Source organism: Megalobrama amblycephala, linkage group LG4, assembly GCF_018812025.1.
Source record: "Megalobrama amblycephala isolate DHTTF-2021 linkage group LG4, ASM1881202v1, whole genome shotgun sequence".
NCBI classification, from domain to species: Eukaryota; Metazoa; Chordata; class Actinopteri; order Cypriniformes; family Xenocyprididae; genus Megalobrama; species Megalobrama amblycephala.
Window position 1 is genome coordinate 31,926,910 of NC_063047.1, and position 25,447 is coordinate 31,952,356.

At 36.6% G+C, this 25,447-nt stretch overlaps 2 protein-coding genes across 5 annotated transcripts in view; both read right to left on the bottom strand.

The window, feature by feature from the left end:
• Positions 1–544: 544 nt before the first annotated feature.
• On the bottom strand, positions 545–7,652 carry snrnp27 (small nuclear ribonucleoprotein 27 (U4/U6.U5)). Its single transcript, XM_048188899.1, has 6 exons — positions 7,464–7,652; positions 6,489–6,609; positions 6,221–6,333; positions 1,855–1,934; positions 1,332–1,396; positions 545–851 (listed from the first exon to the last, which is right to left on the bottom strand). The coding sequence occupies exons 1-6, from the start codon at positions 7,498–7,500 to the stop codon at positions 797–799; spliced, it is 471 nt and encodes a 156-aa protein (XP_048044856.1). The 5' UTR covers positions 7,501–7,652; the 3' UTR covers positions 545–796.
• Positions 7,653–9,852: 2,200 nt separating this feature from the next.
• The window catches only part of add2 (adducin 2 (beta)), a 43,014-nt gene continuing 27,419 nt past the window's right edge, over positions 9,853–25,447 (bottom strand). For 2 of the 4 annotated variants that reach the window (XM_048188900.1, XM_048188902.1), the window contains 5 exons: positions 24,890–25,006; positions 21,822–21,908; positions 14,918–15,044; positions 13,432–13,500; positions 9,853–10,951 (listed from right to left, as the gene is read on the bottom strand). In XM_048188900.1, the coding sequence (XP_048044857.1) occupies positions 10,686–10,951; positions 13,432–13,500; positions 14,918–15,044; positions 21,822–21,908; positions 24,890–25,006 (666 nt within the window). In that variant the 3' untranslated portion in view covers positions 9,853–10,685. Of the gene's footprint in view, positions 10,952–11,155; positions 11,190–13,431; positions 13,501–14,917; positions 15,045–21,821; positions 21,909–24,889; positions 25,007–25,447 lie in introns of all 4 variants that reach the window. The other 2 variants (XM_048188903.1, XM_048188901.1) reach the window with 2 other exon arrangements.

Here is a 25,447-nt window from a genome sequence, read left to right on the forward strand (position 1 = left end):
CTATTGGATGGACGATACAGGAAGCGATCATCTCATTGGATGCGTTCGCTGTCAATCTAACTGATCGTGTCTAGAAAGGACCAATGGCTGAGGTGCATTATAAAGCGTGAATGTATGAGTGCTGTAATGCGATTCCGCAAGATAATGGTGCAACTAAGCAACACTGGAGCGCCATTTTGGAGCGAGGGTACAACCTGTGCCGTAGTATTCTGGCATTTGCTCCTGAGCCAAAATGGATTATTATGCAAATCGTGTATTGTTGTTATGCTATGATTGGCTGGACCGACACAGCACTGTCGCATGTGATTGGACGTCTCTAAAATGTTCCGGACACACCTCCCTTATACATGCTGATGGTTAAAATGACTTCACATGATATGTACGTTTTAAACAGATAACAATGGAATTGTTTTTAATTATTTATCTGGTTGTTTTTAGACCAATTAAGCACCATTAAAATAAGGAATAGCCAATTTGAATTGTCATATTTGTTTACACACAATTATGCTAAAATTGCACAATAACAAAATAATGAACAAAAACATTCATCAAGAGTTCTCATTTATTTAGTACTGCAAGGTTTTTGCTGAATATGATATTCAAGGCAAAGTATCCACAATATTTTTAAAATGAGCTAATACAAACTAAACTACAATTACATCACAGACACTGACTGAAAAACAAAACATATGGAAAAACCTCTGGAACACATATTTACATAAACTCAGGGAAGAAAAACAAATGCGCGTTTCATCAAAAAGTCAAAGTCGTTAAAACATGGCTCCTGACGACTCCATCAAGCGATGAAATCCAAGGGTCTGTTGAAACCACCTTTCCTGTTCATGTATTGCCTGCAAGAGAAATATGATTACATCATTGATCTCCTTCCTGCAGCAAAACATTACATCACTGCCCACCAATGAGAACGTTCGTCATTTAGTTGTGCAGTACCTGCAGAGGTGATTGGCCAAATACGGTGCTGTTGCTGGGATATTAACTTAAGTTAATTTTCTCACAACAAATGCCGTTTATACATATAAAAAAGGATTAACATGTTAGCGTTCCATTGTACTGCCTGCGGTACACATACCTTTCAAAAGAGACCAAAACCATGCAAAAACTCCAAATGCTTCAAGAACAGCATGCAATTTATTTAGAGTATGCCTTTTTTAGGCATTTTAGGCAAATTTTACAGGAATGCTAAGGGGTTAAATTACAAAAATAAAGCCCGGAATTGCAAATCACAGAGCAAATATTAAAATGGAGGATCTGGGGTTGGAGCAGATGAACAGTGCTTAATTTCAGAAAGCAAATACTGTAAATACACAGACCTGTATTTTCTCTTCTGTGACACATTAATTGCAAACGCAGCGACATTTCCTTCCTTCTTTTTGCCCTGTTGATTAAAAACAACAATCATATACCAAACATTGTTTAAACAATGTAAAAATGACTCTGCATTAAAGAAAAAAAAAAAACAGGGAAGAATATTACAGCACACAATACTTATGATTTTACCTTTAATTTTAATTGGTCTTCAACAGGATATTTTTGTAGCATGCACTGTCTAGCTGTGCCATCTTGTGGTTATTTGTAAGATCAGTTTTGTCATTTTAAGAAAGCAGCAAGCAGCTTGTGGAACACTGTGTACTTTTACCCATGATGACCAAAGACAACAGCCAATGCTATAACATACTAAACTATATGTGATTGACAACAATACATTGCCATTATTTCACATAATTCAAGTATAAAAAGATTCTGTACATATTATTACAAAGTGCAAAGTACATCTTTGGTTGTTCTTGTAGGATGTAATCTAACATGATTTAACAGTAAAGAAAGTGACCTTACCTTTGTGCTGTCAAAGGATCCAAAGCCCATTAGTTTCATCATCTCGATTTCCTCTTCAGTCTTTCCCTGCATGTCCTCAGCTGCACAAGCAATCAGATAAGAAAGGACATCAGTTTAAAAGTGTCACGCGTGGGTACATTCAGAGTCTGTTCTCAGCACCATGATATCGAAAAGGCATTCACAATCACAAACCATTTTACTTCTGTAGTTTGACACTTAAGGAGGATTTCTGACTGAGAAGTGTAGGCTGAAGGTCAAGTTCAACCATGAGAACATCTTGATTTATGAACAACCATTCAAGTCTGGAACCAGGAAGTTTTTTTTTTTTTTACTTTTATTCAGCAAGGACATATTAAACTGATCAAAAGTGACCATAAAGACATTTATAATGTTACAAAAGACTTCTATTTCAAATAAATGCATTCTTTTACACTTTCTATTCATTGAAGAATATTGTATCAATGTTTCCACAAAAATATTAATCAGCACAGCTGTTTTCAGCATTGATAATAATAAGAAATGTTTCTTGAGCAGCAAATCAGCAAATTAGAATGATTTCTGAAGGATCATGTGACACTGAAGACTGGAGTAATGGTGCTGAAAATTCAGCTTTGCATCACAGGAATAAATTACATTTTACAATATATTCAAATAGAAAATGGCTATTTTAAATTGCAATAATATTTCACAATATTACTGTTTTTACTGTATTTTTTACAGCCTTGGTTATTCACTATTACTGCCATAACTTTTATTACATTATTGTTTGGGAACTAAATTGAGGTCTTGAGAAAGATTTGTTGAATAACATAATTTAACATTTTTTGCATGGTTTAGGTGGTTCAGTTATTTCAGAGGCAAATCAAGTTAAAACATTTGATGAATGATTATGAAAGATAACTTCTTTGGAATAACATGAACTGATGAATCATGCACAACAGTGGGAATGTGTAGCTGACCTGAGGGAAAAAATAAATAAATTAAATATCGCTGCCTGCACACAATGTGCATGTGACAAATTTTATACTTTAACTTTATCAATAAAGCAAGCAGTAAAATTTGATGGGTCATTGACTTTAGATTATTTTCGCATCTTCCTGACATTTTACTTTACTTTTACTTTGCTTTGACTGTTTTAAAGGTGACCTAGAACCAGTTTTTACAAGTTGTAATATAAGTCTAAGGTGTCCCCTGAATGTGTCTGTGAAGTTTCAGCTCAAAATACCCCATAGATTTTTTTTAATACATTTTTTTAACTGCCTATTTTGGGGCATCATTAACTATGCACCGATTCAGGCTGCGGCCCCTTTAAATCACGCACTCCCTATAGCTCTTGACTATAATACAGTGCATTTACAAAGTTCACACAGCTAATATAACCCTCAAATGGATCTTTACAAGATGTTCGTCATGCATACTGCATGCATGCGTCGGATTATGTGAGTATAGTATTTATTTGGATGTTTACATTTGATTCTGTTTGACTTTGAGGCTGTGCTACGTGGCTAAAGCTAACATTACACACTGTTGGAGAGATTTATAAAGAATGAAGTTGTGTTTATGCATTATACAGACTGCAAGTGTTTAAAAATGAAAATAGCGACGGCTCTCTTGTCTCCGTGAATACAGTAATAAACGATGGTAACTTTAACCACATTTAACAGTACATTAGCAACATGCTAACGAAACATTTAGAAAGACAATTCACAAATATCACTAAAAATATCATGTAATCATGGATCATGTCAGTTATTATCGCTCCATCTGCCATTTTTCGCTATTGTTCTTGCTTGCTTACCTAGTCTGATGATTCAGCTGTGCACAGATCCAGACGTTAATACTGGCTGCCCTTGTCTAATTCCTTGAACATGAGCTGGCATATGCAAATATTGGGGGCGTACATATTAATGATCCCGACTGTTAGGTAACAGTCGGTGTTATGTTGAGATTCGCCTGTTGAGATTACACTGGTCTTTTAAACAAATGAGATTTACATAAGGAGGAAACAATGGTGTTTGAAACTCAATGTATGTCTTTTCCATGTACTGAACTCTTGTTATTCAACTATGCCAAGGTAAATTAAATTTTTGATTCTAGGGCACCTTTAACGATTCTAAGTGGGAAAAACCCAAGATACAGAGAATGGCTAATAGTGGGTTCAGACTACACAATATCAGGCCAATTTCGGCACAATCCGTTTGATGTAGAGTCTCGAAAACATGCTTCTCATAGTGGACGACAACCAATGCCAAAGTTCTGACAAAAAGACTAGCATGTTAAATTTTTTTTCAGTCCTCCAAGATGGGCTTTGTTACATCTGTGATGTTGACCAAATGGGAACAGAAAAGCTCTTCTGTACACAGCTTTCAAACATGGCGAAACGAAAGAGAGATGATGGTATTGGTGCTGCTTGGTGGAATTATGTGCTTTTCTGATGATAAGACAGCCAGTACTAACCACAGCGACTCTGTAGCCATTGTTTGTTTATGCCCGTTTCTGGAAGTCAGTCACCTGTTCCACCTTCTCAATGACATCACGCACGTCATTAAAGATGGCAAGTGATGACTGATCGGGAACCAATGCACAGTCTTGTCCATGACACAATAAGAATTTAGGAGTAAGAACGGCAACGCATAATCTGACAGAGTGACTATCGTAACAAATTGTGCAGTCTGAACCCAGCATAATGCAAATCCTATATGGGACTTTAAGGAGTGCTGAAGTGATGGCGTATTTTTGTAGGCCAAAACCTAGAAAGGAGTTAGCATTTTAGCACTTCCAGTTCCGTCGTCCTGAAGTCAATAGGCTTTTGGTAAAATGCCTGGAATTAGGTCTGTGGTGAACACAAGATCAGGATATTTTCACATTTTATTCTACTACATAAAATACACCAGTAATACACTCTTAAAGGGATAGTTCACCCCAAAATGAAAATGATCCCATCCTTTACTCACCCTCAAGCCATCCTAAGTGTATATGACTTTCTTCTTTCAGCCGAACACAATCGGAGTTATTAACCTGACAGCGCTCCAATGTACCCCTTGTGGTACACATACCATTCGAAAGAGACCTTAGAAATGCTAAGGGTTTAAATAATATCCTGGCTCTTCCCAGATTTGTAACGGCATTGAATAGTGTTCTAGTTTTCAAAGCTCCAAAAAGCACATCCATACATCATAAAAGTAATCCATACGACTCCAGTGAGTTAATAAATGCCTTCTGAAGCAAAGCGATGGGTTTTTGTAAGAAAGATATCCATATTTAAAACTATAAACACTGGCTTCCAGCAATGGCCGTATGCGCATTCATGAGAGAGTGGAGTTCCAGCGGAAGGGTGACCTCTGACCCAACGTATGACGTCGCTGAGATGAGAATAGACACCTCTCAGGAAAACCATGCAAGTCTCTCATGAATGCATGTACGGCCGTTGCTGGACACCAGTGATTATAGTTTATAAAGTTTTATGCACTTTTAGGGGCTTTAAAAACTAGGACACTATTCAATGGCATTACAAATCTGGGAAGAGCCAGAATATTATTTAACTCCGACTGCGTTCGGAGTGTTTGTGAGTGATTGTGTTTGTGCATATTTTTCTTACAAAACCCCATCACTTCTCTTCAGAAGGCATTTATCAACCCACTGGATTACTTTTATGATGGATGGATGCGCTTTTTGGAACTTCAAAAACACTATTCAATGTCATTACAAAGCTGGGAAGAGCAATGATATTATTTAATAATTAAAAACTCCGATTGTGTTCAGCTGAAAGAAGATAGTCATATACACCTAGCATGGCTTGAGGGTGAGTAAATCATGGGATAATTTTCATTTTTGGGTGAACATTAAAGCTTTTGTCAAAAGCAGTTGCTGACAAGTGGCTAAATGAAACTACAGAGATTGTCAGGGACATTAAACTTCATCAGCCGAATAGGTAAACTCATCTACTCACTAGTGTTTTCACAGCATCGTTGGGTTTCTAATCACGCTCTTGCAAACTATTCCGACTCAAATTTACAGGATTAAGAAAAAAAAAAAAAAAAAGACTGAAGGAGTTGTCGAAAGCTTAGTGTGGTGACATTGAACTCATGCAACTGTGGTGTAGTTTGTTTATAGCCTTATATGTTTAGCTTTTTACTTCTGATGATTGAATTTAGTCTTCAAAATTCATAAAAGCTGTTTGTAATTATGATAAAACGTGCAAGAATAAACTTTTGTTGGTCACAGAGCTTATTTTCTGCAGTAATCCAAAAGTAAGTGGAAAAATCCTATTTCTTTTTCAAGGGAACCAGAGTGATGCGAACTTCAGGGTTGGCCTACAACAATACGCCACTACTGCAGCACTTTATTGTAGGATAAAACAAAGCACCTGATATCTGATGGACCTTTGCTGGTTTGTCTTTAACTTCCTTCCTGTCATCGTCCCGTCTGTCCTTCTGCCGCACTGGAGACAGGGAGGAGGAGCGGTGTCGCCGTGGAGACCTACATAAACAAGACAGGCACACAGCTGGAGGAGGGGTTATCAAAAACTAAACATTGAGCCCAGAGCTCCACTTTTTATCTAACCATATTAACAGGCCTGTTATGTTTTTCACTTATCAAATATGTACAGTGAGAGTCTGATGCCACAAGCTCACCTGGATCTGCGTCTTTGGGGGGAGCGTGAGCGTGACCTTCGTCTGTCTCTGTCGCGGGACCTCTCGCGTTCCCTGCGCCTCCTCTCACGATCTCGCGAGGTTGATCGTGAACGCCGTCTCTCTGGAGTGAGAAATCAGTAAGCCGTTACCAACAAAAAGGTTGGAACAAAATAAATAACTTTTGTGTTTGAATATTTCAATTAACAATTTAAAAAATGTATATTCAATATGCATATAACAATCTAATTACCACACTTTTCTTTCCCCCCAGATTTTTAATGTTTTAATCTATTGTTTTTAATGTGATCACTGTTTAAGATTAAAAATATTTTAATGGGAAAATAAAGTAAAATAATGTTATAATCTACAGATTTGAGTGTGATCAATATCATTTATTAAAACAGACAATTTTCATTTTTTCCCCATTAAAAATGATTTAGTTATAATCTATTGTTCAATAATATTTCGGGCATTATATATTTATAATATAATAATTATATATTATATAATATTTGTTCCATTATAAAAATAATTGTAATGCTATAATCAATTTAGTGTGAACTTTTTTTTTTAGATGCCACTGACAGCCTCACTTACTGATGTTACAATACTTGCATTGTTTGTGAAATAAAATAAACATTTTAAAACAAAAGCAATATTTTATAGTTAGTAATAAGACGTTAATAAATAACAATGAACAAAATAATCAATGTGACATAAAAAGATAGTTAAACAACTAATGAAATGCTAAAATGTATATGTATTAATGCTAAAATAGTTTAATACTTCCACTTGCAAAACGGTTATCTGTATTAAATTGGGATGTAGAAACTTTCAAATCATAGAAAGAGCTTGATGAGCAAGATAATTTGATCAGTTTTTTTGTGTAATTAATGTGCGCCAGCTGTGATGTTAGCAACAGTAGCCAGCCACACGCTACCATCCATATATTTAAAGAAATAATTGAATACAAACCTCGTCGTGGTGGTGTTCGGCTCCTGCTTCTCCCCATTATTAAATCAGTATAAAGTAGACTCCTTTCTTTCAAACAGCGCTTTCACAAACTTCCAGAAATTTCCAGACTCAATCGTCTGCTGGTCGCCATCAACTGTGCGCCACAAAAAGCAATCCGGAAAAACAAGCCTACAAGTGTTCCGTGAAAATAGTTCCTACCACAAATTACGCTCCCCTTACTGAATAATTCCGGAAAAGTTGGGACGTTTTTTAAATTTGAATAAAATGAAAACTAAAAGACTTTCAAATCACATTAGCCAATATTTTATTCACAATAGAACATAGATAACATAACAAATGTTTAAACTGATAAATTTTACACTTTTATGCACAGCCTGCTACAGGTGTCAAAAAAGTTGGCATGGGGGCAACAAATGCTTGTCTGGCTATCACCAGACCAAGGTCAATTTAAAATTGAACATTGGTCTGGGGAGTCTGTATGTGTTTTCTACTGCACAAGAGGCGTGATCAACGAGCATTATTCACGCAATTGAATAGTCCTTCAACCAGTCGCATCAATGATCCGGGTGACGTACTTTGCAGAGCGACGCGAAAACTCCAGACAGGTTTAGTTTGTATTGGTTTGTAGCATTGATCAGCAGTTTTCAGAAGCAGCAATGGCATCGAGCGATTTTTGCAGGTTGTGCAAAAAAAAAAAACATGAAAGTGAGTGGTATTTACACCCACTCGAGCGATTTGTTTTCTAAACTAATGAAGTCATTCAGCATCATCGAGAGGTTAAAAGGAATTGGATTGACGGTTGTGCTTGCCGTCGCTTCTCTATCGTCATTGTGTTACACCCGCCAATAGCGAGCAAGGTGGATAAGCCAGTCTGTGATTGGTTCCCGCAAAAGTGTAACAGAAGCAGTAGAAATGAATGGGTTGGGTTTACCCAGTCTAAACAAATGCCTGAAAAAGCAAGAAATTGTTAAAATATTCAGCTGGGAGAACGTCTAGCAACTAATTAAGTTAACTGATATCAGGACTGTAACATGATTAGCTATAAAAGGGATGTCATAGAGAGGCAGAGTCTCTCAGAAGGTAATAGAGAGGAGTCTCTCAGAAGTAAAGATAGATAGAGCTGTGAAAGAGTGCATAAAAAGATTGTGGAATACTTTAAAAACATATTCCTCAACGTCAAATTGCCAAGGCTTTGCAAATCTCATCATCTACAGTGCATAACATCATCAAAAGATTCAGAGAAACTGGAGAAATCTCTGTGTGTAAGGGACAAGGCCGAAGACCTTTATTGGATGCTCGTGGTCTTCAGGCCCTCAGACGACACTGCATCACTGTCACTGACATTACTAAATGGGCCCAGGAATACTTCCAGAAACCACTGTCGGTAAACACAATCCGCCGTGCCATCTGCAGATGCCAACTAAAGCTCTATCATGCAAAAAGGAAGCAATAATTGAACATGGTCCAGAAGAGCCGTTGTGTCCTGTGGGCCAAGGCTAATTTAAAATGGACTGTTTCAAAGTGGAAAAGAGTTCTATGGTCAGACGAGTCCAAATTTGACATTCTTGTTAGAAACCACAGACGCCGTGTCCTCTGGGCTAAAGAGGAGGGAGACCTTCCAGCGTTTTATCAGTGTTCAGTTCAAAAGCCAGAATCTCTGATGGTATGGGGGTGCATAAGTGCATACAGTACGGGCAGCGCCAGCTTGCATGTTTTGAAAGGCACTATGAATGCTGAAAGGTATATAAAGGTTTTAGAGCAATATTAAATGAAAAATATGTTGGACAACCACAAACTCCTCAGCAGCTGGAAACCTATATCAGGCAAAAATGGGACCAAATTCCAACACCAAAACTCCAGAAATGCCCAGATGTCGATGCCCAGACATCTTCACACTGTTTTGAAAAGAAGAGCAGATGCTACACCATGGTAAATATGCCCCCGTCCCAACTATTTTGAGACCTGTAGCAGGCATCAAATTTGAAACGAGTTCATTTTGTGCATAAAATTGTAAAATTTCTCAGTTTAAACATTTGTTATCTATGTTCTATTGTGAATAAAATATTGTATCATGTGATCTGAAAGTCATTTAGTTGTCATTTTATTCAAATTTAAAAAACGTCCCAACTTTTCCCGAATTCGGGTTGTAGTTGGAATGTGAAAAGAAAATTATATATTTGCATATCTGTTTTCAGTTAAATACTTCTGAGATACATTAACATGAAATATAAACTTTTTGCAACATATTTGTACTTGAAAATGACTAGACTGTCTACAATACACAATAAAGAGTTAGTTCACCAAAAAGAAAGAAAGAAACAAAGAAAAAATAACGTCATTCCAAAGATGAACAAAAGTCTTAAGGTTTGGAAAAAAACACAAGGGTGAGTAATTAATGACTGAATTTTATTTTTGGGTGAACTATCCTTAAGTCTTGTTTCGAAATTCACCCCAAAGACAGACTACAACAACTTTACAGGAATGTGATCTTTAATGAATGGTTCATCCAATCCTAGCATTTTACATTCTAATATTGACATGGAATCAAGTTTATAAACCAGCTAATATACACACAAATGCATTTAAATAACCGAGACTGATCATAAAAATAATTACAACTGCAACAAAGTGTCCAGCATACATACATACAAAATAAAGATAATAAATAATACCAATAAAAAAAACAAGTGGAATAAAGTCGTGCATTTACAGTTGGATTTTCTTTGAAGCAACAAGCCATGATCTTGCTTATTTTGGCCTTTTGACATGTATTGTTTGCAAGCTACTGCGATCATGATTTCCAGTGAATGGTACATTTTCAGTTAGTTTATCCCTGCTATTAATAAAGTGAGGATGTTTATGGTAGTTAAAAAAAGATTTTAGTCAACAGTTATGCCACATGTAATTATATAAACATGATAATGAGCAACAATCAGAATCGATAGACATGAACAATCAATGCTTACTCAATGCCACATTCTTTTTTTTTCTATGCGTGTACTAAGTGCAATTCATTTTAAAGCAAGGGGAAGGGTCATATTCAGTGTGCATTAGTGAAGCATTGTGAAATTTGCATCGGCGTGGACAGAGTGTACCGAAAACATGTTTCAAGTCACAAAACCATAATCAAAAACTCGTATGGCATGTAAAGATCAGTAGACGGATACACAGTGGATGTGAAGATGTGTTTGTAAGTATTAGTGAAGAACACTTTGAGAACGTTCAAGCTTCTGTTTTCTCTTTCTGTTTCTTGCTTTTCTTTAAGAAACAGGGGGCCTTGAACTTCTTTTTTTTCTTTGAAGGAGATTTGGAAGGTGAGCCCTCTGGGGTGTTGCCTGCAGGCTTGTTGGGCGGAGCAGTGGGCGGAGCCGAGGGTGTGGTTTCTGAAGTGTCAGTGGTGGACAGAGCCTTCATTTGTTTTTCTAGCTCCTCCTGCTGTTTCTTCTCATCACCTTTATCGTTCTGCACAGCATCTGTGGTTTTCCCATCTGAATGTGAATGCAATTGAAATAAAAATGGAAAAGAAATAGTACAGTAAAAATAATAAAGAAAAGAAAAAAAAAAACAAAGCAGTTAAGCAGTTGTTAGGATGTTTAGAGGTTAAACCATGGCACAGAAGCAGCTGCTATGACATTACAGTTTTGGTCAACATGCTCGTTCAAGTTGTGTGCAATGTCTTTCTATATACTCACTAGCGAGACAAGATCTCAGTACCAAACGATTGTCCTACAAATTATAATACAAGGACAGAGACAGACAGACAGACAAGGTGTGAAGACAGATGGAGGCCACAGTACAGAGCTGAAAATGTCACATATAAAAAATGAAAACACTGACACAGACTTGAATACAGACATCCCATGTTACTGTACATTACCCTCCCAGTTAAAGGGTTAGTTCACCCAAAAAAGAAAATTCTGTCATTAATGTCTCACCCTCATGTCACCCCAAACCTGTAAGATCTTCATCTTTGGAACACAAATTAAGATATTTTTGATGAAATCCAAGGGGTTTCTGAACCACACATAGGCAGCGACGTCATTGCAAATTCTGAGCTCCAGAAATGTAGTAAAAACATTGTTAAAATAGTCCATGTGACTACAGTGGTTTCACCTTAATGTTATGAAGCGACGAGAATACTTTTTTGTTTGCAAAAACAAAACAAAAATAATGACTTTATTTAAAAAAAAATTTCTCTTCTATGTTTGTCTTCTACGCTGTTGACGCAGTAAACGCAGAGCAGCACTTCCATCAGAACGCTGACTCATCATTGGCCTGCTCCTGCATCAGCATCACACACACGTCGTGCTGCTCACGTGTACAGCGTCGGTCAATACTGAGCCGAAGTTTGGACGTAAACATGGAAGTGCTGCACTGCGTTCACTATGTCAACAGCGTAGGAGACTGACATAGAAGAGAAAAAAAAAGTTGAATAAAGTCGTTATTTTTGTTTTGTTTTTGCGCACAAAAAGAATTCTTGTCACTTCGTAAGGTTGAAGCACTGCAGTCACGAAGACTATTTTAACAATGTCTTTACTATCTTTCTGGACCTTGAAAAGTTCAATGAAGTTGCTGCCTATATGTGGTTCAGAAACCCTCGGATTTCATCAAAAATATCTTAATTTGTTTTCCAAAGATGAACGAAGGTCTTACGGTATTGGAATGAAATTAAGGTCAGTAATTAATGACAGAATTTTTATTTTTGGATGAACTAACCTTTTAAAGGCATCATTCACCCAAAAAACGTCTGTCAGTATCTATTCATTCTCATGTCGTTCCTGTTATTTTTAGATTCTTCAAAAAAAAAAAAAAGATTAATTGAAAATACCAGTATATGGGTAACACTTTACAATATGGTCTCATTTGTTAAAGTAACAATTAAATCAAAATTGACAATTCTTATTTTTTTTTTTGTACAATATTGCAATTTTTATTATAAATAATTTATCCGTGCACATTATTTTTAAAAATCCATGAGCCCTTGAAATCTTTAATCAAAATTCTCTGACGACATGTTTACCATCCAATCAATTCCCACAATTCCTAATCAGTTTTGTTTGTGAAGCCATTTTACTAACTTTAACATTAATGCATTAACTAACATGAACTAACAATGAACAATATGTTTACAGCATTTATTAAGCCTTGTTAATGTTAGTTGACATAACATGGTTAATGCAGTTAATGTTAGTTAGTTAAAATGTTCATGTTAGTTCATATTGCATTAGCTAATGTTAACAGTTACAACTTTTATCTTAAAATAATGTCAATGCTGAGATTAACACTAAAATTAATAAATGCTGTATTGATCATTGTTAGATCATGTTAATTAATGTGATTAACCAATGTTAACAAATTAAAAGTGTAAAGTGTTAATTTATGCACATGGAACAACATGACAGAATAGTAATTTCTGGGTAAACTATTCCTTTAAGATCATTATGTATTGATATCAGATTATAAAATAAATGAATCTACTTGAGGGCATATGGAGAATAACTGTAACACTTTACAATAAGGTTCCATTTGTTAACATTTGTTAACTACATTAGTCAGCATTAACAATGACAAATACTTCTAAAGCATTTATTATTATTATTTATTTCAACATTTACTAATACATTATTAAAATCAAAAGTTGTTTCTGTTAATATTATTTAATGGACCTAAAGAAGAGTTGTAGTATTATTATTAACTAACGTAAATAAACATTAATACTGTAACAAATGTATTGCTCATTGTTAGTTAATGATAGTTAATGCATTAACTAAAGTTAACTAATCGTACCTTATTGTAAAGTGTTACCGAAACAAACAAACAATACTTTTTATTTTGCTTTTAGTAACAGGGGTTGTCAACCAGAAGATGATGATGCAACACACAGATCAGCATGTGGGACCATAGCAGGTGTTTCGGCAGTGTCATGTTCACATGCACAGGTGTGAGGTGAAGCACCACCGGGTCTCACCTGACGGTGGAGTCTTTATGGGGGAGGTAGTCGGGGAAGTCCCCGTGTCATTCACCACCTCCTCCACACCTTTTACACAACATCAGGTTAAGGGGAAGAAGAGGAGAGGAAACAGAAATAGAGGGAGATAAGGAGGAGGTGTAGAGTGAGTGATACCCAATGTTGAGGAGTCATTTATTAAAAATAGCGATGCTGCTAAATTAATAACATTTTTAGCTGTGTGACAGTAGCTCAGATGATTTCAAAATAATGTAGCTTTTCTGGTAAGTAAATTTTTTCATTCAAGTCCTTGCATGTCATTTAAATTCAATATGAATAAAAAAAATGAAAATAAATATACAGTTAAATGCTGCTGTTTTTTTTTAAGTGTTTATAAAGTTTAAATTTATGTTTAATAAAATTGTTTACTTAAGATACTCATTTTTGTACCAGAAAAAAAAAAAAAAAAAAAAAAAAAAAAAAATTATATATATATATATATATATATATATATATATATATATATATATACAGTACCCTTCAAATGTTTGGGGACAGTAAAATAATATTTTTATTCGGCAAGGATCAAAAGTGACAGTAAAGACATTTATAATGTTACAAAATATTTCTATTTTAAATAAATGCTGTTCTTTTTATCAATAAATCCTGGAAGGAAGGAAGGAAGGAATAAGAACTTTTTCTTGAGCACGAAATAAGCATATTAGAATGATTTCTAAAGGAACATGTGACACTGAAGACTGGAGTCTTTTGTAATAATATTTCACAATATTACAGTTTTTACTGTATTTTTGATCAAATAAATGCAGCTTTGGTGGGACTTCAAAAACAACAAGAAAAAAATGATACTTTACTGACCCCAAACTTTTGAACAGTAGTGTAGATGCTACTTACTGATGTAATCTGCTTAACCATCTAAACTATAGTTGAACTACTTTAAATCATCGATAGTTTGTAGTTGACAAGTAACTTCCCCAACAATGGTAGTAACTGTACAGGTGTTCTTGGATTTTAGTGTGTGTATGAAGGTTGTCAGACATGACACAGTGGAAAAAGATCAGTGCTCAGGTGCTGAACCATGAAGAAATGATGTTGGGACACAAAACCTCAAGTTAGCAGTTTCTGGAAAGATACTGAAATTCAAAAACTTTAATTCATTTATTTTCAAGGCACACTTCAAAGTATTAAATACATGCATTCTGTATTTCCTTAATTTAAAAATATATATATCGCTCCAAACGTTCATTCTTAAGAGGGGATAATAAAATAAAAAGCAAAACTTTGGTATTCAGTAGCAGTGACATCAAGTCAATATTTGTCTAAGGATGTGTACTGCATAAGTCAGGAGGTTTATTGAATTCTCTTCTTTAATCCAGTGAGAAAATCAATAAAACATCAATACTTAGGTCACAAATCAATAGGTTACAATAAGAAAATGTGGGACTAAACTACACTGCCTAAGTCTCGTTAAGACACTATCAGCTCGTACCGTCCTGGCCGTGTTGTTTGCGTTGAACCTCCTTGCGGTATTCTTCCAGCTCCTGATCCGTCAGCTCATTGAAGGGATTCGGAGTCTCCGGTTCCGGTGGGACTGGGGGCTCGACAGTCTCTGGAGACTGGAAGCAGAACAATCTTGTTCACATAATGAACATATGCTCACAAGTATTTAGAAATGGATTCTGATCAATGAAAAGTGCTCATTAATCATTAAGGATTAAAATATGTATTTTATTAAACAGAACTGCCTTGAACAAATATATATATATATATATATATATATATATATATATACACAGGTGCTGGTCATGTAATTAGAATATCGTGAAAAAGTTATTTTTTTATTGTAAATTATTTTTAAAAATTAAACTTTCATATATTCTACATTCAAAACATTTCAAAAGTTTTTTTTTTTTTTTTTTTTAATTTTGATGATTAGAGCATACAGCTCATGAAAGTCCAAAATCCAATATCTCAAAATATTAGAATATTTCCTAAGATCAATCAAAAAATAGATTTTCAAAACAGAAAAGTTCAAGTTCTTTAAAGTATGTTCATTTGTGCACTCAATACTTGGTCAGCAGCACATATTACAGCAAATGTCTTGCTCCTAGCACAAATTACAGCATCAGTGAAGTGTGGCATGGAAGTGATCAGCCTGTGGCACTGCTGAGGCACTATTGAGGCTTCAGATCATCTGTATGTTGTTGGATCGACTGTTTCTCATCTTTCTCTTGAAAATATCCCATAGATTCAGGGGTCAGGCATGTTGGCTGGCCAATAAAGCACAGTAATATCATGGTCAGCAAACCACTTGGAAGTGGTTTTTGCACTGTGGGCAAGTGCTAAAGTCCTGCTGGAAAAGGAAATCAGCATCTCCATAAAGCTTGTCAGCAGATGGAAGCATAAAGTGCTCCAAAATCTCCTGGAAGATGGCTGCATTGACTTTGCACTTGATAAAACACAATGGACCAACACCAGCAGACGTCACGGCCCCCCAAATCATTACTGACTTCAGAAACTTCACACTAGACTTCAAGCAGCTTGGATTCTGTGCCTCTCCAGTCTTCCTTCAGACTCTGGACCATGATTTCAACATGAAATGCAAAATTTACTTTTATCTGAAAAGAGGACTTTCGACCACTGTTCACTGTCCAGTTCTTTTTCTCCTTAGCCCAGGCAAGATGCTTTTGACGTTGTTTCTGTTTCAGAAGTGGCTTGGTAGTCCTTTTCCTGAAGATGTCTGAGTGTGGTGACTCTTGATGCTCTGACTCCGGCTTCATTCGACTCATTGTGAAGCTCTCCCAAGTGTTTGAATCGGCTTTACTTGACAGTATTCTCAAGCTTGTGGTCATCCCTGTTGCTTGTGCACCTTTGCCTACCCAATTTCTTCCTTCTAGTCAACTTTGCATTTAATATGCTTTGATACATCACTGTAAACAGCCACTACATTCAGTAATGACCATCTGTGACTTACTCTCTTTGTGGAGGCTGTCAATGATTGTCTCCTGGACCATTGCCATGTCAGCAGTCTTCCCCATTAGAACAAGAGATACCCGGAATTTATACTATATAAATTCGGTAAAATATATGCTTTCACTGTGTATAAAATATATAATATACTTCAAATGGTTATTCATATATGTATATATGCACTACTTTAACAACAAGACAATGTAATGTGGCTATTGTGGAAAAAACTAATAAAGAATACCAGTCACAGCAGCAATGGTTGTCCCCTCCACCACATATGGTCATTTAATGAAACTCAAATGTAAATATTCTAATATTTTGAGAAACTGGACTTTGGACTTTCATGAGCTGTACGCTCTAATCAACAAATTAAAAAAAAAAAAATTTACAATAAAAAAAGTATTGAGTGACCAGCACCAAGTATTGAGTGACCAGCACCTGTATATATATATCTATATTCAAGATAAATTCTCAAGATAAATTCTCTGAAAACGAATGTTAATAATCTTACACATTTTTCCTTCTTATTAGATTAATCTTGTTTTAAAGTGCTCCTATTATGCTTTTTTTGATATTATCTTTCATGTAGTCTAGCTGTTTGTGTTTCAAAGATCAAAGTGCATGATAAATGGAGTTATTGTCTCCCAAAAGAAAGAACTGATTCTGAACTGCCTGAAATGAGTCGTCAGTAATTCCAGCTGCCTCCACATGCTATCGGAAATTTCCTACCCACTTCTGAAGTCGTAATTACAAGCTTGGTGAGTTCAAGTGCTTTGTTCTCAGACAGAATAAGAATCATGGAGGACACCAAGTTTATTTTGGAATATTTCTTGAGGAAATCTTATTAAAGCCATAATGTATTGAAGTTATTTAATTTTTAATGAAATATAGCGCTCCATTCATTGATAACCACATAAACATTAACCGCACTATCTAGATAGTCAGCTTGCTGACGATTTTGGAATTTCGGTAAAATACATGCTTTCACTGTGTATAAAATATATAATATGCTTCAAATGGTTATTCATATATGTATATATGCACTACTTTAACAACAAGACAATGTAATGTGGCTATTGTAGAAAAAACTAATAAAGAATACCAGTCACAGCAGCAATGGTTGTCCCCTCCACCACATATGAAATTGAAAAAGTTGGGTATCAAAATTATCTCAGAGGGTTCATGTCCAATTTCCGACTAGGAAATATGTATTTACGATAATTCCGATAGCACATGAAGGCAGCATTACTTCCTGCATGAACCTAGGTTGTTTCGTAAAAAAAAATTAGCATAATGCCCACCTATGGTCTTCATTGGCTGCCTGCAAACGTCTACTTTGACCCGCCCTCAAACACTGTAATTGTAGCTGAGGCCTGTAAGAGTCATGTTTTCTGCACTGTGAAAGCAAATCCACATTGCATGCACTTCCAAAAAATGAGGACTAGCGCTTGAATTGATACGCCATTGTTACTGTTCGTATCGGTGTGTATCAAGTGCTGAGCAAGCTTTCAGAGCTAAAATTTAGGTATGGTAATAGCCATTTATTTTCTGACAGGCGCTGTAAGTGGTAGACCAATCACAAAAGACTGGGTCATCTGACCAATAAGAGCAGAGGAAGCTCTTGAAAAGGAGGGGTTTAGTGAGACTTAGGGTGCGTTCACACTTGTCATGTTTGGTTCGATTAAAACGAACCCTGGTGCAATTGCTCGGTTAGTGCGGTCAGTGGCGTACCGCAAGTCTGTGAGGCCCACCCGCAAAGAATGAGATGGGGCCCCTCCCACAAGCAGTGATGTCATGTGTTAAAATTTGTTGTGCACCTGAGTCCATCTCCCCCACAGTTTACAAAAACTGTTTTAACAGTGAATCATGTGGTGAATTATCATTGCATTGATCCATTTGATGTTATTATCGAATAATATTATAGCCTGGCCTATATGATAGGCCTATAAAATGTTTAGTGATTTTGATATTGCAGACTAAAATACCGGCAGGAATAAATATTTTATTCATTAAAACCAAAGGAGCGCCAAGAGAACGGATAACAGCCGCAACGAGCCGCAACGAGCACTGGCCATGATTTCAGAAACAACACATTCCAGCGGATAGATCGCCTCTTATTTAACACAGACCTACACATTTCTTATCAAATGGAGATGTTTCTTTCTTTTAGGCACAGTTATTCAGCGAGTTTAAAAGCATTTTTGAGACGTTTCAGAAAAATTCTCGCAGAGAGAAAAAAGTAGACCATTTGTAGTCTTGCACTAATCTGTAGGCTATCGCCAAAAATGAAGGAAGGCCTGTTTTAAGTTGTTTCAGCTGTCATGAGGAAAAAATCCATCAGAACGCGCCGGCGCATTCGTCGGGCAGAGGGATAAAGATGTAGCCAATTTAGTTTCATATTTATATTTAAATATTGGGCTTTAGCCTATTATTTTTTTTTTTTTTAAATGTCACCTATGTTGATTATGAAAAGTGAATAGCATGACGGATGCGCAATGTCGGGACATATGCAGCGGGTCAGACATGAGTTAGACCACTTCATTAAGTGTTTGTTTATAGTAAGTCTTTCTTTAAAGTGAATTTCGTTTTGTAGAAATTGTATCTTAATTTCAATCAATGTTTCATCAACCACTTGCCTATATTTAATAAATAGGAAGAAAACCAAGAACGTCGGCATTTGAATAAGGCTGACGCAATAGATGTCTTTCTGTTTTTATTAAATTTCTTTATTACTTTATTACATGTCTTTATTACTTAATTAATTGATAAGATATTTTTGGTCTAACAATATTTTTTAGCTGGTCTAAATTCTAAGTTAGACACAAATTTGCGTATAGGCGTATATAAGGTTCCCTTCTAGACAAGCGCGTAAAATGCTGTTTCGGCCGCAAATCTTCAGTAATTTCGATCAGTGCATCAAAAGAACTTCAGACATTCCGGTAGCTGACCATTAGCAGAGCTGGCGATGGGGTAAATACGTTTGGGCAATATATAATAATATAAATAACAATAATAATGTCTCAGCAAAGACCGAACATAGGCCTATTTATTTGTCTCGGCACACATCCGCTAACAGTAACACAGTGCATCAAAGCTTGCTGTTGTCTTGGCTACCTTACAAACGGCGATGGAAACAACAGTGATGAATTTTCCCCCCCTTTTGTGGTAATTTGGCACTATTTTCTATGATCTTCTACTTGCATTTCTGGGCTTCAGTTGGATGCTTTATTTTCATCTTTAGTCAATTGAGTTCAGTTCTAAAAAAAAAAAAGGCTATAAAGTAGCCTAAATAGGTGAATCTGCGACGGGGCCATAGACTGTAAAAAAATATGGACGTAGCGTCCGTGACGTCACCTATAGAGTTCTGAACAGCAGTTTTGAAGCGAAAATGAGGCCGCGGCCATCTTAGCTGCGCGTCACCGCACGTCACTCCCGGATAACTGAAAATGGGCAAAGAGGCGGGGAGGTGGTTTGAGCTGATATGACTGGTTACTGAAACCACGCCCGCCTAGCTCGACGTGACCATGTTACCAGCAAAGGAGCTATCTATCTATCTTAGATACGAAATATTAATGAAGAAAAGTTTTATCATCAGAACGTTCTAAAGGTTTACTGTCAATCTACGGTGTTTTTTAAGATATAGATCCTCCAACACCAGTAGTGTTGGTTGTGCAAATAACAACATGGAAAATCAAATGGGACTTCATACCTTTATAATGAAATAGAGATCGCGAGATGAATCCAATCCGTGGCACTTGGGTAAAATATGAGTGTCCATTGCAAAACAAAAAAACATATCACATTTCTTCTGAATGATCTGCTCTCTGTCATCGTTCTTCAAGAAAGGATGCAATCTGAGCAGCGTTTATGTTGTAAAACTGTATACGATCGTATCTAACAAACAAATGAGCCTATGTCCAAAGTATATTTTTTTTCAAAATAGTGCAGCAGTTTTAGTTATAATATCCAAGCAGTGCTGTTGGATTTTGATATCCTCCCGCCATTGTCATTGTAGTAAATCTCACAACCAAAACTTTCAGCCAATGCCACGATCCAACAACGTGTGTTCTGTGTCTCTTCCCCATGCATGCACATCTACACAGACACACATCAGTCTCGAATATTATGCAGCAAGCCATATTTTATAATTGTATAAAATAATCGAGCACAAATACGGCTGAGATGCCAAAATCTACCTGTCACTCAAGTGACCCCGCCCTTAATTATGCAGAACTTTAAGGCTTAATATAATTTAAACGGATAAGTTATAAAAAAAATTCACCCCCCTCAGAGTTGTCATGAAGGGCAAAAATAGCAGTATAGACCAAAACCACAATTTGAACCAACTTGTAAACATGTTTTTTTCTGCTATAAACTTGGCCAATTTAACATGGGACTCTATGAGATTATGCTCTCTTTTGGAGCCTGTCCCTAGCGGCCAGTCGATGAGTCGCAGTTTAAGTTACTTCCGTATTGGCTTCACGAGAGAAAGGGGGAGGTTGCCGCTTGGACGGGGCCCATCATAGGGTGGGGGCCCCCACGCACCGCGGGGGCTGCGGGGGTGTCCCGTACGCCACTGAGTGCGGTTCATTTGAACATATGTGAACGCTGCCATCCGAACCCTGGCTTCCAAAGGAACTCTGGTGCGGTTCGAATGATATATGAACGCAACACGGACCAAATACATGTAAACGAACCAAAAAGGAAGTTGAGACCCTAAAATGGACAGAATCCTCATGCATGTCGGTTTTTCTTGTCATAGTCGCGAGTTTGCCCATGACAGGCATCAGACGTGCGTCTCCACGCAGCAGATTGTTTCTGTGTGTAATGGATGGATTCCTGCTGCTGTTTTGACTACTTTACACATTTTACAAGCTCTTCACTAGTTCCCAGCTGGCCAAAATACCATCACATGCAGGCTACGCACACACAACGAGCGCATTTACCTCAGCATAGAGCATTGTTTTGGATGTTCGATAAGTTCCGTCTCAAAATAGGCAATACGTCATAAAATCCGACCAATCACGTTGTGAATGTATCCCTATGCCCTAAGGTTCGGTATCTTTTGGTTCGGTGATAAAATTGCCAATCTGAACGCTAATTGGACCAGGACTAAATGTTTTTTTTTTCTTCTTTGGTCCGGACCAAATGAACCAAACGAACCGAACTACAAGTGTGAACGCACCCTTAATCCTTTATTGAACAGTTTCAGACACTGTGAGAAAAGATGTGATGCTGCAATGTATATAATGAGAAAATTAAAACGTTTTTTGACCTTGGATGCATGTAAACCAATTGTAGGAGAATAGGGACACTTTAAGGATGTTTAACATTTTCAAGAGAAAGGATATGTTTTAATTGTTTTAAGTGTATTAGTATATATTATCTTGTTTTGAGTATATATGAACTGAATGAGTTCCTACCGGTGGACTGTTGTCTGTGATGACGCTGGCTAACACTTGAGACTGAGGTCCAGCTGTTTTCATGTCCTGACGATTCTGCTCCCTTATCTGAAATATAAATAATAAAATAAAATAAAATACATCACCCTAAGCTTTCTAGTGTATTTTGTGTTATGTAGACATAGCTGCAATAAGACGTACTTAACACATTCTCTTTGTGTGCATATATATTGTTTCTGTATCATTTTTGAATTTTTCCTCCAAATTGAATGTCACCTAAACTAAACAACTACTAACAACTAAACATCTATTCTAAGTTTATTTATCATAAACTTTCTTTATAATATTATGATTTAAGTTAGAATATTATAGTCTAATTAAGTTATTTATCATTTTATAAAGTATTTGCTGCTCTTTGCTATATGCATAAGTCCAGTTACACTCCTTCATTGATACTACTAATCAATGTTTGGCTTTCTTTTAAGCATCTAATTAATGCAATTTTATATTAATTTAAATATTATATATGGAAATGTACTTCAAAAGGGGGCGTTGTATTTTGAAGCCCAAAAAAGTGCATCCATCCACCATAAAAGTAATCCACACGGCTCCAGGGGGTTAATAAAAGCCTTCTGAAGTGAAGGTTTTTGTAAGAAAAATAACCATATTTAAAACTTTATAAATGGCAGACAGCCATATGCATCGATCCATGGTGGAAGAGTGAGCCCGATCACACGAAAATGTGTATCAATAGTACGAGTTTGTAATCTCGTAGAATATATACGGCAAAATGAGTTTTGGCATGCTTATGGTACGCAGTTTTTCGCGTGCATATGATACGCACCTTATGGCGTAATATACGTACGAAACCCCCACTCCCCACCCCATCCAACCCAAGAGCGTATCATATACACGCCATAAAGTGCGTATCATATGCACGCGAAAAAAACGTGTACCATAAGCACGCAAAACTCATTTTGGCGTATATATTCTACGAGATTACAAACTCGTACTATTGATATGCATTTTCGTGTGATCGTGTTGGAAGAGTAACCCCTGACCCAACGCATGATGCATTGACGAATGCGGAAGCGCAGAGGATAGAGCAGAACAAAACACCGGTCAAAAGTTAGAAGTCTAAAATGAGAATATTTAAAGGGATAGTTCACCCAAAAATGAAAATTTGATGTTTATCTGCTTACCCCCAGGGCATCCAAGATGTAGGTGACTTTGTTTCTTCAGTAGAACACAAAAGATGATTTTTAACTCCAACTGTTGCCGTCTGTCATTCAAATAATGCCAGTGGATGGGAACTTCATCTATAAGAGTAAATAAAACTTGCTTAGACAAACCCAAATTAAACCCTGCTGCTCGTGACGACACATTGATGTCCTAAGACACAAAACGATCGGTTTGTGCGAGAAAACGAACAGTATTTATATAATTTTTTACCTCTAAAACACCACTATGTCCAACTGCATTCATCACTCGATTCGTTTGGTCTGATCGCGCTTTGACAACGGCAGTGATGTCTCGCGCATATACTTCAATGAGTGCTAGACATCACTGCCGCTGTCAGAGCGCGATCAGACCTCACTAAGCGAATGCTGAGCACAGTTGGACATAGTGGTGTATTAGAGGTAAAAAATGATATAAATACTGTTTGGTTTCTCGCACAAACCGATCGTTTCGTGTCTTAGGACATCAATGTGTCGTCACGAGCCGCAGGGTTTAATTTGGACTTGTCTATGCAAGTTTTATTTACTCTTATAGTAGAAGTTCCCATCCACTGGCATTATTTGAATTACAGACGGCAGCGGTTGGAGTTAAAAATCATCATTTGTGTTCTACTGAAGAAAAAAAAGTCACCTACATCTTGGATGCCCCGGGGGTAAGCAGATAAACATCAAATTTTCATTTTTGGGTGAACTATCCCTTTAAAGAGAAATGTTAGAGGATTTCGATATAAGAGAACAGGAGCTTGAGTTTGTTGCAGAGGTTACTCTTTTGGCGTAAATCAATGCGTACGGCTGTCTGCCAGTTTTAAATATGGATATTTTTCTTACAAAAACACAGAAGGCCTTATTAACCCCCTGGAGCTGTGTGGATTACTTTTATGATGGATGGATGCACTTTTTTGGGCTTCAAAATACAACAATACCCCATTCACTGCCATTATAAAGCTCTGAAGAACCAGGATATATTTTAATATAACTCCAAATGTGCTCGTCTGAAAGAAGATATACACCTAGGATTGATTAAATCATTGGATAATTTTCATTTTTGGGTGAACTATCCCTTTAATACAATAATAATACAATAAGAGCTTAATTTGAATTTCACTACTGTTCAAAAGTTTGGACAGTTACATTGTTACAAAAAAAGTCTACTTCAAATAAATGCTGTTCTTTTGAACTTTCTATTCATTAAACTTTAATTATGTTTTGCCTTTGTCTGACCAATCATCGTCCATTTCTTCTCTTCTTGTCTTTTTTTCTCTGCGATTATTCTCCTCTCCCTGTGACTATTCCCTCCTCCCTTCACCGCCATCTTGGTCCTGATGGTGAAACTGAAACTACATGTTGCAAAACTTCTGTCACTACAAACACTCTGTCTCGCACTGTTGGTGAGACTGCAATTCTCTGCCATAATATTGAAATCTGCTCTCAGTTCTGTTGGCAGTTTGAACAGTCGTGCAGCAACAAACAACGATAGTAAATGATTATGATAAAATATGTATTTTTTCTTGAAAAAAAATGATACATGCTGAATAATTTGTAAGCACGATCCATTAAGAGACAAAGTAATGAGCAAAACTAGCACACTTCACTCTGAAATCTTAGTCATCAGTATCCTATTTATACTATCTTTCTCCACCTACTGGTCTCTGAGTATTGCAGAAATGTATCACAAATGTATTTCTGCAAAAATATTAAGCAGCACAACTGTTAATAATGAGAAAAGTTTCTTGAGCACCAAATCAGCATATTAGAATGATGTCTGAAGGATCATGTGACACTGAAAACTGGAGTAATGATGCATTTTAAACCCAAACATTTAAACCCAATGACAGACAAAGCTTACTGTACCTTATTTCTAGTCTCAAGCACCTCCTGTGGGTTGGTGAACAGAGGGACAAACTGGTTTGGATTCTCAATCTTAATGGCCCGTCCACTAGCCTGTGCAATTTCCTCTGCCTTCTGCCACTAAAGGAGAAGAAATCAATAGAGTATGAATTCGGCTGCTCGATTGAAAGCATGTCAATCATTCTTGGGACATCCAGCCTGATGTTAAAAAGATAACTGAGGCAGACAATTTAATAAAAAGATGTAAGGGAAATATGTAACAGGTCCAAAAGGAACCAGCAGAGGGCAGTGCAAGCACTGCACTGAGATTTATGACAATAAAATATCTCCCCTGCATTGCAGAGAAGCAGAAAGGGAGGTGGGTGTAGCATGGTGGTAGAAGAGACAGCGAAACTGTAGTCCAATCACAGTGATGAAACGAATACGCCATTATTCTACCAATAATATCCTATGATTCACAGTCAGACTATTTCTGAACTGCAACACACTCTCTGACTTAGTCATTCACATTTTCAATTCATTTTCAGAAGACAAAACTACTCTGATTATTACAATACGCTG

What these genes read in the sequence shown, in the direction of transcription:
- snrnp27 (XM_048188899.1), bottom strand. Translation starts at nt 7,500, where the DNA reads ATGGGGAGAAGCAGGAGCCGAACACCACCACGACGAG. An exon ending in CCGAACACCACCACGACGAG is followed by an intron (nt 6,610 to 7,463) that starts GTTTGTATTCAA and finishes TTCTCACTCCAG; the next exon opens with AGAGACGGCGTTCACGATCA. An exon ending in TCACAGAAGAGAAAATACAG is followed by an intron (nt 852 to 1,331) that starts GTCTGTGTATTT and finishes TTTCTCTTGCAG; the next exon opens with GCAATACATGAACAGGAAAG.